The sequence below is a fragment of the Erinaceus europaeus genome, chromosome 12, assembly GCF_950295315.1.
Source record: "Erinaceus europaeus chromosome 12, mEriEur2.1, whole genome shotgun sequence".
NCBI classification, from domain to species: Eukaryota; Metazoa; Chordata; class Mammalia; order Eulipotyphla; family Erinaceidae; genus Erinaceus; species Erinaceus europaeus.
In genome coordinates, this window is record NC_080173.1 from 69800888 (window position 1) to 69814329 (window position 13442).

At 48.7% G+C, this 13442-nt stretch overlaps 1 protein-coding gene across 5 annotated transcripts in view; it reads left to right on the forward strand.

The window, feature by feature from the left end:
* Positions 1-13256, forward strand: part of MMP28 (matrix metallopeptidase 28) — a 35421-nt gene extending 22165 nt beyond the window's left edge. The window contains exons 4-8 of one of the 5 annotated variants that reach the window (XM_060203941.1): positions 2342-2566; positions 4942-5199; positions 7230-7379; positions 8299-8463; positions 11571-13256. In XM_060203941.1, coding sequence (XP_060059924.1) covers positions 2342-2566; positions 4942-5199; positions 7230-7379; positions 8299-8463; positions 11571-11965 — 1193 coding nt within the window. In that variant the 3' untranslated portion in view covers positions 11966-13256. The remainder of the gene's footprint in view (positions 1-2341; positions 2567-4941; positions 5200-7229; positions 7380-8298; positions 8464-11570) is intronic. The other 4 variants (XM_060203942.1, XM_060203944.1, XM_060203943.1 and 1 more) reach the window with 4 other exon arrangements.
* Positions 13257-13442: the final 186 nt, after the last annotated feature.

The window sequence follows — 13442 nt, forward strand, 5'->3', positions numbered from 1 at the left end:
AGACCATGCCATGCTGTGTGTTTTCTTTCAATCTCCATGAGTGAAGGAGCAATGCCAATATCAGGGGCTCCCTTGCTCCCCCATTTTCTTTTAACTGAAATTGAAAAGGGAAAAAATAATCCACAGGAAGCAGTGGAATCTTACAGGCAGAGAGCCCCAGTGACAAAAATAAAGACTGGAGGGAGCTCCAGGGTGCCTGCCCCCTGCTAGGTCTTTCCTTCCTGACTTCACCAACATGTTCTCCTGTTCTCCCTCCTACGGAGAATTTGTCATATTTTCTCAATTCTGGTTGTTGTTTGTCCTCCTTCTACACACACACACACACACACACACACACACACACACAGACACTTTCACAGAGCATTTCTATCCAGAGAACCATCTCCATCACTGATAACAAATAGGCCCACTTTCATTCTCTCCTGCCAGCAAAATGAGCCCCCACTCCCACAGCTGCAAAGAGGAGAAAAAACTGCCTCACACTTTTCTAGAAGCTTGATGGCTGTGAGACATCTGGAAGTCAGTCACCCACAGCACCAACCAGTCCAGCGCCTGGTGGAAACTTATATTGGGACCAGAAGTGTTACTGGTACATAGTGAACCCTCAGGCAGTGCCTCTGAACCCTGGGCTTTCCCTCCACCTTCCTTTGTCTCCTTCCTTTCCTTAGAACCCTTTTCTCTTTCCTTTGAAGGGTTGGGAGGGGTTGGGCAGCTGCCAGGCCAAACAGGGCTGAGGAGGCAGCATTGCCTTGAATGGAGCTTGGCTCTGAGTGAGAGAAGGGACATTCCTGCTCCTCCTCCTTCTCATTGGAGGGAAGAGGAGAGAGAGGGTGCACTGCTTCTCTGCACTGATACTCTGTCTTCCATCTGGAGAATTTCAGTCTATACAGCGCCCCTGATATGACCCCAAGAAGCAAATGTATAAGTCTTGTGTCTCAGCAAACACTGTTGCTTATCTATGCCCTTCAAGTGGAAAGCACACTGGATTAGGTGTCTGGTTCTGGCTCAAGGCATAGGCCTGCTAATCATAGGCCTTAGATGGGTTTCTTCTCTGGGTCTCAATTTCCCAAGAACAGAGCAGAGAAGCTGGATAAGGAGCTAGCCAAACTTTCATGACTTCATCCCTCCTGCCTGATTCAGTCAAACATTTCTCTAGGACAGAGGGACTGGGGGGTCTGAACAGTCCTTCTGAGGGAGGAGAGGGTGGTGGGCCTCCTAGCCTGAGCTCCTAACAGGCTTTTCCTATGCATTTGTCACCCATATTCTAGGGATTCCTGTCACTTTGGGAAACTGAGGCCCAAAAGACAACATGATCCTTGTGCCCAGGAGCCCTGCCTCTGGGCTGTGAATATTCTACATGGAGCCATAAACTCATCCCCAGAGCTTGCAGGACTCAAACAACCCAGGAGAAAAAACCCAGATCTAGACTCTTTTTTTTAATTTAATGAGAGAGATACAGAAAGAAAAACAGAGATAGACAAGAGCAATGCTCAGCTCTGGCTTATTGTACTGAGGATTGAATCTGGGCCCCCAGAGCCTCAGGTATGACAATCTTTCGCATAACCATTATGCTGTCTCCTCAGCCCAAATCTAGACCTTGAAGCACCTTAGTCCTGGGTGTGAGCAGGGTGAACTGCAGATGGGCTTAGGCATAGCTGGCCTGAAGCTGGGATAGGAGTGTCCACTTTCAAATGCAGTTTTGGACAAAGGGAGAGAAATGTAACCAAGCAGAGACGGAAAAGTTTCTCTCAGCCAGTGACAAAACACACCCTTTGTTCTTATTTGTTTTCACCTCAGAGCTCTCCAGAGTCCCCAAGGAAGTGAGGGGGAGGGCCAGGGGTCAGGGAAAGACCTCAAAGAAGTAGATCTTGTGGTTACTTGTCAGCCCTGTACCCTAGGCACTCAAAGGGGCAGGTTAAGCAGGAAGATGTGTGGGGTGGAGCTGAAGGAGGGGAGAGAGGGCCCCCTCCTCTCCTCCACAACAGATTAGCTGCCAGCAAGAAGCACAGAGTAGTTTTCAGACATAGCCCAGCTTTGGAGAACAGGGACATCCCAGGTCAGAAGGTTCTCCAGGCTGAGGACTTTTTCCGGGCAGAGGTGGCTTCTTCTCCATCATGTTGCATCCTCCTCAGGCCAGGCCATTGAGATTGGGGTCACTGCAATACAAGGACTGGCTCTGAAAGCAGTGCCCCTACAGCTAACTGGGGACTGACTGCCCAGGGAGAGAATTGTATCTTCCTCACTAGATTAGGGGCTACTTGGAAGAAGGCAAAGCTCCCTATCAACTGGGCACCTGGGATCTCAGCAGGTTTGACTGACACACCCTCTCTCTTGGTGGCAGGCAGCAAGTGGTACAAGCAGCACCTCTCCTACCGCCTAGTGAACTGGCCCCAACACCTGCCTGAGCCGGCAGTCCGGGGAGCCGTTCATGCTGCTTTCCAGCTGTGGAGCAACGTCTCAGCACTGGAATTCTGGGAGGCTCCAGCCACAGGCCCCGCTGACATCCGCCTCACCTTCTTCCAAGGGGACCACAATGATGGGCTGCGCAATGCCTTTGATGGCCCAGGTGCTGGCACAGAGGTCTCTCCTGAGGTGGGAGGGGAACCCAATTAAGACAGGTAGCCTGGGGCTGACAATGAAGTATTCACTCTTCCCATGGCCTGGAACAAGCTGCATCTCCTGCCAAAGAACCCTCAGTTTCCCTATCTGTAAAGTGGATGCAGTGGCCCTCTCCTACTATGTACCACAGGACTGAAGTCAGATGGGATTGATTCTGCATGGAAAGGGCTTTACAAACTCTAAAGAGTAGTATGTCTTTTGGGGGAACAGTCTGAGGTCCCATGGCCAGACTGCTTCTAGACAAGCCTGAGCCTTCTTATTTGCTGGGACAGGATAGATGTTCTCTCTATTCCAGACTCAGACACTGAAGCATACTGAGAGCTTGGGAATCCCTCATGCAACCCAACCCCCTTTTGCTACACTACTACAAGTAGGGGAGAGGTAGGGTGGTGGCACACCCAGTTAAGCACACATAGTACAGTAGGGAGGTAGAGCTCTGCAAAGGACTCCTGAAGAGGGAAGGCAAGAACACAACATTACAGGGGTGGGGCGCTGGCGCAGCAGGTTAAACGCACATGGCACAAAATGCAAGGATCAGCCAAAGGATCCCTGTTCGAGTCCCCAGTTCCCCACCTGCAGGGTGGTTGCTTCATGGGCGGTGAAGCAGGTCTGCAGGTATCTTTCTCTCCCCTATATCCCCCTCCTCTCTTGATTTCTCTCTGTCCTGTCCAACAGCAATGGCAACAATAACGACAAGAACAAGGGCAACAACTAGGTGTGTGTGTGTGTGTGTGTGTGTGTGTGTTGCCACACCAGGGTTATTGCTGGGGCTTGGTGCCTGCACAACTCCACTACTCCTGGTGGCCTTCTTTTCTTTTTTTCTTTATGTCTTGGTAGAGGATCAGAGACTAGGGAAAACCCCACCACTCATGAAGCATCCACCCCTCCTACAAGTGGGGACCAAAGGCTTGAAAAGTTCTAGCTCATGAAAATGTGTGCATTCTACCATGTGTGCCATCATCCACCCCTACATATACATTTTTATTTCTCAGAGACAGAGAGGCAGAGTTAGAGACTGAAAGAGACCACAGCATGGAAGTGACCTTTAATGAGTTGGGGGCTGGGTTTGAACCTGGGTTGTGCCCATGGCAAAGCATAATCCAAGTGAGCTATTTCTCTGGCCCTACTACATATATGTTTTATTAAAGAGACTATACATACATATATACACATAAATACCCAGCAGCAAGACCAAGAGCCAGCACTTCATCTCCTTCAAGAGGTAGCTGATTCTTAGATCTTTTTTGAACGTAATTCTCACATAGCATTCATTATGTGCTAGGCACTATGACATGTAGCATATACATATATGGATTTTTAAATTTTCATTTTTTAAAAATTTTATTTATTATTGGATAGAGACAGAGAGAAATTGAGAGGGGGTGGGGGAGAGAGAGGGAGAGAGAGACAGAGAGACACCTGCAGCTCTACTTCACCACTTGTGAAGCTTTTCCCCCTGCAGGTTGGGACCAGGGGCTTGAACCTGAGTTCTTGCACACTGTAGTGTGTGCGCTTAACCAGGTGCGCCACTGCCTGGCCTAAAATTTCTTTATTGGGAGATTAATGGTTTTGTATATTTGTGTAACATTTTTTAGCTTTCCACATAATAATTCAGTCCCCACTAGGTCCTCCTCTTCCATCGTGTTCCAGGACCTAAACCCTCCCTCACCCTTCACCCTAGAGTCTTTTACTTTGGTATAATACACCAACCACATATTGATTTTTTTTCCCTTTGCCTCCAGGGTTATCACTGGAGCTCTGTGCCTGTACTACAAATTCACTGCTCCTGGAGGTCATTTTTTTTTCTATTTTTGTTGACTTTGTTGTTGTTATTGTTATTGCTGTAGTTGTTGTTGAGTAGGACAGAGAGAAAATGAGAGAGGAAGGGAAGACAGAAAGGAGGAGAAAAAGACACGATCAGACCTGCTTCACCGCTTGTGAATCGACATCCCCGCAGGTGGGGTGCTGGGGGCTTGAACCAGGATTCTTGTGCCAGTCCTTGCATTTCGCGCCATGTGCATTTAACCCGGGGCACTACCACTCAGCCCCCCACATATAGCTTTTTAATCTTCAGAACAGCCCAGTAAAGAAAAGCTTCACTAGCATTATTCCTGAAGCTAAGACACAGAGTGGTTAAGCTACGTACCTAGGGTCACACAGCTAGTAAATGGTAAAGTCAGGGCTGGAGCTCTGGGCAGTTTGTCCCTGTGCCGTACGTCGACAGACCCGACACGCGCGCACACACACATACACACGCATTTGCACTGGGGCATGGTTGAAACTTGGGGAGCATGGTGGGCAATGGCTGCGCCTGACCCTCAGAACCGCCTGTAGGGGGCGCCCTAGCTCACGCCTTCCTGCCCCGCCGCGGGGAAGCCCACTTCGACCAGGACGAGCGCTGGACCCTGAGCCGCCGCCGGGGGCGCAACCTGTTCGTGGTGCTGGCGCACGAGATCGGACACACGCTCGGCCTGACCCACTCGCCCGCCCCGCGCGCGCTCATGGCGCCCTACTACAAGAGGCTGGGCCGCGACGCGCTGCTCAGCTGGGACGACGTGCTGGCCGTGCAGAGCCTGTATGGTGAGCCTCACCCACTCCCAGGCCTACCCCGACCGCCTGCCTACCTACAGTGCTTGGACGTGAAGAAGGAAAAAAAAAATTATATATATATATATATATATATAATAAGTAAATAAAAGGCGGGAATCCAGCCTCCCCACTCCCGATCCTTGAATCTAAAAAAATTTCAGGCTGCTGCCACCAAACCCGCCCCCCCCCCACACACACACATTGGCCTCTGTCCAGCCTACACAATTCCTGCCTCCTGCTCTTAATTCCTTGATTCCTGCGCAGGTTCTGCTTCTGCGGTTCCTTTCACAGCCCCCCCACCCCCCGCCGGCCCCCTTACCCCTCATCCTCCCACTTCTCCCCTCAACCCAGGCCCCAGAGCCCTTCTTGCTCTCTTCCCCTCAAGCCTAGGCCTCTGAGCCAGAGTGGTCATCCCCTCCAGAATCAATGCCTAGTGCTACCTCCAGGCACCTGTCTGCCCACCACCAGGTCAGCCTCCCTTGGCCACTCCCCCAGATCCATGGCAACTGAGAGCAAGATCTGAGGCCTGTGTTCAGGTGAATTGTCCATTCCAGATTAGCAGCTGCTCATGAGCACAGCCTTTCTGAAATGTATACTGTTTGTTTAAAATATATGTGTTCATTAGCACAAGATAGAGAGGGAGAGAGCAGTATCAAGAGCATCGCTCTGGCACCCTGGCACTGGGGATGTTAGGGGGTTGAACTTGGGACCTCATGCTTCCAAGTTCAGTGCTGTACTCACTGCCCCACCTTTCAGGCCTACATGCAAAATAGTCGAGGCCCTACTTACCTCACAGAACTCCCATGAGTATGAACACGCACTGTAGCCCAAGAACCTACACACCTGTAATAGCAACAGCCACAGGTGCTACTTCGTGAGCTTCTCCATGGGTCAGGCATATAATAAACTCACAAGTCAGTGAGGTCAGTGCCTCTATAAAAATATTTGGGGGGGGACCAAGTGGTAGCACACATGTTACAATGTACAAGGACCCAGGTTTGAGCCCCGGGTCTCCACCTGAGGGGGAAAATTTTGCAAGTGGTGAAGCAGTGTTGCAGGTGTCTCTCTGTCTCCCCCTCTCTATCACCCCCTTCCCTCTCAATTTCTTGCTGTCTATAGCCAAGAAATAAATAAAGATAATTTTAAACAAATTTTAAACTTAAAAATAAAAATATATTTGGGTCTGGGCAGTGGTGCACCTTGTTGAGTGAATGCACACATTACTGTGTACAAGGGACTTGGGTTCAAGCTCCTATCCCCACCTGCAGGGGGAAAGCTTCACTAGTGGTGTAACAGTGCTGCAGGTGTCTCTTTCTCCCCCTCTCTTTCCTCTCAGTTTTTCTTTCTCTATTCAATAAACCATAAATTAAAATATTTTTTAAAAAATAGAAAAAAATGAATAAATAAATGAAACAGAAAGACAAGCCAGATTCACTCTGGTACTTGCAGCACCAGGGATCAAAGTAGGAACCTCTGGAGTTCAAGTCCAATGTCCTACCAATTGGTTAAGCTACCTCCCCAGTCAATAAAGTAAGTATCTTTTTGTCCAGAGACGGGGAGAAAGAAGCTCAGAGAGGCAAGGTAATTTGCCCAAAGTCACATAACAAGGAAGTTGCAGATTAGGACTCAGGATCTGGGGCCAAATTCTGACCTCCTTGGGCTCCACTTCACTCCTTTAATAAGTGATATATATAGTATCGTACTGTTACACTTGCTTTCACTGCTTGTGCCCTTCAACTGTGCTCACTCCTAGGGCTCAGGAAAGAGAGTCCTCTCCCTTTTTTAGTGCTCAGGACCTTTGCTGAGCTCCCCACCTCAATTTTATCTCAACAGATTCTATGTTCTTGGGCTGTTCCTTGGGAGAGAAGCCTAGAGTCTGGCTAACACCAACATTCAAGGACAATTACTAACTCCCTACCCAGCTCCCTTTCCCTCTTCATGTCAGGTGATAATGAAAGGAGCCATTTTGAGATCTCAAACCCTCTGACCACTATGCATTATCTCTCTCTTCTTTCATGAAGGGAAGCCTCAGGGGGGCTCCATGGTCATCCAGCTCCCAGGAAAGCTGTTCACTGACTTCGAGGCCTGGGACCCCCACATTCTCCAGGGTAGACGCCCTGAGACCCATGGTCCTAAATATTGCCATTCTTCCTTTGACGCCATCACTATAGGTAAGATGGTCCCCTTGTGTCTTGCTTCTTGCTTCCTCGCTCCATTACATACCCAGGGGTCTCCTGAGGTGAAGGACAAGGTGTGTGCATGTGAGTCGGTAGGTGAACTAGGAAATCCAGAAATCCAAAGCCATAGCAAGCCCAAGGCATGCAAAACATCACTTCCTACCATGCCTCCCCCTCTGCCCCAACTGTGTATGGCTTATCCTCTTTTGTATGAGAAACTGAATTGTAGCAAAGAAGGTTGAGCTGGGGAGATGGCATAACGGTTATGCAAAGAGGCTTTCATATTTGAGGCTCCAAGGTCTCTGGTTCATTCCCCAGCACCACCATAAGCCACAGTTGAGCAGTGCTCTAGAAAAAAAAAATTGGGGAGGGGGGTTCTGGGTGGTGGTACACCTGGTTGAGTGTTCAAGGATCTGGGTTTGAGTCCCCAGTCCCCACCTGTAGGAGGAAAGCTTCCCAAGTGGTGAAGCAGTGCTACAGGTGTCTCTCTGTCACTCTTCCCCTCTATATCCTCCTCCCTCTTTATTTCTGGCTGTCTCCATCAAACAAAGATAGTTAAAAATTAAAACAAAAAAGGGAGTCGGGCAGTAGCGCAGCAGGTTAAGCGCACATGGCGCAAAGCGCAAGGACAGGAGTAAGGATCCCAGTTTGAGCCCCCAGCTCCCCACTTGCAGGGGAGTCACTTCACAGGCGGTGAAGCAGGTCTGCAGGTGTCTGTTTTTCTCTCCCCTTCTCTGTCTTCCCCTCCTCTCTCCATTTCTCTCTGTCCTACCCAACAACATCAATAATAACTACAACAATAAAACAACAAGGGCAACAAAAGGGAATAAATAATAAAAATAAATATTTTAAAATAATTTTTTAAAAAGGAAAGGAAAGGTTGATGATCATTCAACTCTGTTGTCTTGAGCAGATGAGAAACGACTATACATTTTTAAAGGGAGCCACTTCTGGGAGGTGACAGCTGATGGCAATGTCTCTGAGCCCCATCCACTAAAGGAAAGATGGGCCGGGCTGCCCCCCGACATTGAGGCTGCTGCAGTGTCACTGGAGGATGGAGACTTCTACTTCTTCAAAGGTACCACCCTGGGTAGATGAGCAAGTTGAGGCCTATGGCCAGGAGTTACCTCAGCACCAGTAGAGTGTGGTGCATCTCCCCATATCTGAGGTGAGACCCTGAGTTTGAGCCTCAGCACCACATGGAAGCACCATGCAGTACCAGGGAGTGCTCTATGGATGTTTGGACGGTATTGTAAAGTCTCTATTCTCCCTCTCTCTCTCTCTCTCTCTCTCTTTCTCTCTCTGTCACCAAGAGAAAATCAGCCTGGGGAATCACCTCAGCTGTATCATACATCCATGAGGCCCTAGGTTCATTTCCCCAAGCTATGGGGGGAAAAAAATCAAGGGGCTGAACAAGTGGTGCATCCAATAGAGCACACACAGCACCATTTGCAGCTTCTAGTTCCTGGTTTCCATATGGGGGGGAAGCTTCAGAGCAGTGGAGTAGTATTATAGATACCTCTCTCTCTCTCCATCCCCCCTTCCCTCCCTCTCCCTCTCTCAATTTCTGTTTATATCTAAAATAAGGAGGAAGGAGGGAAGGGGAAGAAAAAGACCACTGGGAGCAGTGAATTAGTCGTGCAGGCACTGAGCCTCAGCAATAACCCTGGTGGCAATAAAAAACATAACTGGCAGCGGGTTAAGTGTACATGACACAAAGCACAAGGACTGGCCTAGGGATCCTGGTTCAAGCCCCAGCTCCTCACCTGCAGGGTGGTTGCTTCACAAGCAGTGAAGCAGGTCTGCAGGTATCTTTCTTCCCCTCCTCTCAAGATTTCTCTTTGTCCCATCTAACAACAATAACAATGACAGCAACAAAATGAAAAAAATGGCCTCCAGGAGCAGTGGATTTGTAGTGCAGGCACCAAGCCCCAGCAATAACCCTGGAGGCAAAAAATAAAAAAATAAATAACAGTTGAGGCCCAGAAAGGGAGGTATTCTGGGCAAGGTCAAAAGAGGACAATAAGGACAAGGCTTTGATCTGTGCTTAAATCTGTAGACCCCGGAAAGTCTAACAGGAGATTGCTTCAGTGATGAGAAAGTGTGAAGGAGTGAGGGGACTGTAGGTTGTCCCACAGAAGAAGATGGGGAGCTTTTCAGAGAAGAGTCTTAACAACTTGGGAGGTAGTGAAATGACCAGAGCACTGGACTTGCAAGTGTGAAGTCCTGAGTTCAAGCCCTTGTATTGCACTTGACAGAATGAAACTCTGGTTCTCTTTGTCCTTCATTAGTAATAAATCTTGAATTAAAAAAAAACACACAGAATCTAGATAAAAGCAGAGAACTTCCTGAGCTCTACAGCTCAGCAACAAGTCATATCTTCCTTGAAATCTTGACTGTGTGAAGTTGGGGCAAGCCATTTAAGCTTGAATTTCTATTTATTTATTTATTTAAATTTTTGACTCCAGGGTTATTGCTGGGGCTTGTTGCCAGTATTATAAATCCACTGCTTCTGGCAGCTGTTTTTCCATTTTATTGGATAGGATAGAAAGAAATTGAGAGAGGAGGGGGCGGTAGAGAGGGAGAGAGAAAGATAGACACCTGCAGACTTGCTTCACCACTTGTGCAGGTCCTTGTATTTAGTACTATGTGCGCTTAACCAGGTGTGCCACTGTCTAGCCCCCCAGCTTGAATTTCTTTTTTTTTTAGATTTTATTTATTTATTAATGAGAAAGATAGGAGGAGAGAGAGAAAGAACCAGACATCACTCTGGCACATGTGCTGCTGGGGGATCGAACTCAGGACCTCATGCTTGAGAGTCCAAAGCTTTATCACTGCATCACCTCCTGGACCACCTTGAATTTCCTGAATGAGGAAATAATCTCTCAGATTTTTTGGAGAAGGAAGATTAAGTCTGGGGCTGGGCAGTAGTGTACCAGGTTGAGCACACATTATAATGTTTAAGGATCTGGGTTCAAGACCCCAGTTCCCACCTGCAGGGCAGAAACTTCACAAGCAGTGAAGCAGTACTGCAGGTCTCCCTCTCTTCTCCTCTCTTCTTGTCTCCCTATCTTCCCCTTCCCTTTCTGTCTCTATCCAATAAATTAAAACATTTTTAAAGGAATACATTACCCCCTACAAACATAGTACATTTTTATATAATATTTATTTATTTATTTATTATTGGATAGAAACAGAAATTGAGAGGGAGAGGGAAGACAGAGAGGGAAAGAGATGGAGAGATGCCTGTGGGAAGGAACCAGGACCTTGAACTGGGATCCTTGCAGAGGTCCTTGGGCTTCGTACTATGTGTGCATTACCATCTGTCCCCTACATAATACATTTTTAGAAAGAGAAAGAACATAATGTCTGAGGAGGGGCTGGAGAGATATACACTGGGTAGGGCATATGTCTTACCATTCACATGGCCCAGGTTCAAGTCCCAGTACCGCACGGAAGGGGCCATGACACTGGAGAAAACTCCAGTGTTGTATTGTCTCTCCTTCTCTCTTCTCTGAATGAAAAAAGCAGCCCATAGGAGTGAAATTACACATGTGCAAATTCACAGAGACACATAGACACATTTGGGGAGTATGCAGTGTGCTCAGTAAAGTGTCAATTTGTTCAACAGACATTAAGTCCGTGTTGTGTGTTAGACACAGGTGCAGGTGTTAGGACACAAAATTGAACGAAACAAAAGCCCCTGGATCAGTGGGACTGGAACTGAAGCCACTCCTGGCCTTCCCTGCTATTCACCTCTCACTCTGGAGAGGCCCTGCTATCCACAGGAACTGAGAGGGTCTCTGGGCTCTCCCTGCCCTCTCTGCTAACACCCATTGGAAGCCTATCCCACAGCAGTCCCTCCCCTGTTGCATTCTCTCTCTGCTGTCCCCACCACAGGAGAAGCTGGCATCAGTCCAAGGAGAAACAAAAAAGGAGTCCCAGACCCTACAGCTATTTCCTCAAGGACCTTATCCTTCTCCCAAGCCTTGGGGATGGTGTTTCTTCCACTGAAAGTGCAATTCCTGTTACTGATTAGTATGATCCCTTTTGATTTTCACAAATGCTACCACACACCTCAGACTCCAGCCTGAATGGGTAACATGGGTAGTGGGGAAAAGAGGTGGGTGAAGGACCTAAAGGCGAAAGCCACCAGCTCACACTGGCTTTTCCAATGTCCCACAGGGAATCGATGCTGGAGGTTCCGGGGCCCCAAGCCAGTGTGGGGCTCACCACGGTTGTGTCGTGCAGGGGGCCTGCCCCGACACCCTGACGCGGCCCTCTTCTTCCCTCCTCTGAGCCGCCTCATCCTCTTCAAGGGTCCCCGCTACTATGTACTGAGCAGAGGGGGGCTGCAGGTGGAGCCATACTACCCCCGAAGTCTGCAGGACTGGGGCAGCATCCCTGAGGAGGTCAACGGGGCCCTGCCATGGCCTGATGGCTCCATCTTCTTCTTCAGAGATGACCACTACTGGCGCCTTGATCAGGCCAAGCTGCAGGTGACAGCTTCAGGCCACTGGGCCACAGAACTGCCCTGGATGGGCTGTTGGCACGCCAATTCAGGGGGTGAATTGTTCTGAAGGCATTTCATCTCTTAATGAACCTCAAGATGCCCTCACAGCCAACTGTGTCCCCTAGCCCAGGGATGAACCTGTCTGGGGAGTCTCAGCCTCCCTGGAGATCAGACATGAATATTTCTCTGGATTTGTCCTCTGGAGAAGGCATCATTCTCTCTCTGCTATCCCCACTACATGAGGAGAAGCTGGCATCAGTCCAAGGAGAAACAAACCAAAAAAAAAAAAAAGGGTCCCAGGCCGTACAACTATTTCCTCAAAGACTTTAGCCTTCCCCCAAGCCTTGGGGATGGTGTTTCTTCCACTGAAAGTGCAATTCCTGTCCAAGTGACTGCACTGGGCATACAGACAGCACACAAAGCAAAACTCAGCTGAGAAGTTGGGACCACTTTGCAAGACAGTCCACCTCTCCTCAGGATTTCCTGCTTCAGCCAGTCCTTGGAGAACTGGGCTTTATTTTATCAGAGGTTACATCCAACTTGGATGGGTTGGGTCTCCAAAATTAAAGACTGAGGTGGAGTGGGTGTCAGGATCCAGAGCAAGGGGTAACTGATGCAGAACTGCTGGGCGCCACCATTTTTGGAGTGAGACTGAAATAAAGAGGTGCCCCCACCCAGCTGGTGGGCCTGGAAGCAGAAATCATCCTTCCATGGAATAGTTTTCAGTTTTTTAATTATAGATAATTTTAAAAAATCTGTCTGGGGGTTGGGCGGTAGCGCAGCGGATTAAGCACATGTGGCACAAAGCGCAAAGACAGGCATAAGAATCTGGGTTCGAGCCTCTGGTGCCCCACCTGTAGGGGAGTTGCTTCACAAGCAGGGAAGCAGGTCTGTAGGTGTCTTATCTTTCTCTTCTCCCCTCTGTCTTCCCCTCCTCTCTCCATTTCTCTCTGTCCTATCCAACAATGAATGACATCAACAACAACAATAATAACCACAACAAGGCTACAACAACAAGGGCAACAAAAAAGGGGGAAAAATGGCTTCCAGGAGCAGTGGATTCATGGTGCAGGCACCGAGCCCCAGCAATAACCCTGGAGGCAAAAAAAAAAAAAAGAAAGAAAGAAAGAAAGTAAAGTAAAATCTTGGGGCCGGTGGTGGCATACCTGGTTGAACACACAGGTTACAATGCACAAGGACCCAGATTCAAGCACCCACTCTCCACCTGCAGGGGGAAAGCTTCATGAGTAGTGAAGCAAGGCTGCAAGTGTCTGTCTCTCACCCTCTTCCCTCTTGATTTTTGGCTGTCTCTATCCAATAAACAAAGACAATAAAATATAATAATAAAGTAAAATGTCCTTGCTGCCCCTCACCTTCTGGACCGGATGAGGGACAACATGTGGCAGGAAGGGAACAGGAACCTCCATGCAGGCACTGCAGGCCGGAGGAGCCCCTGTGCTTACAATGGCCACATTCTCCAGGCCACACATGAAGCATTCCAGGAGCCCTGGCTGGCTGGCCACGAATAGCTGAGATTCCTCCAG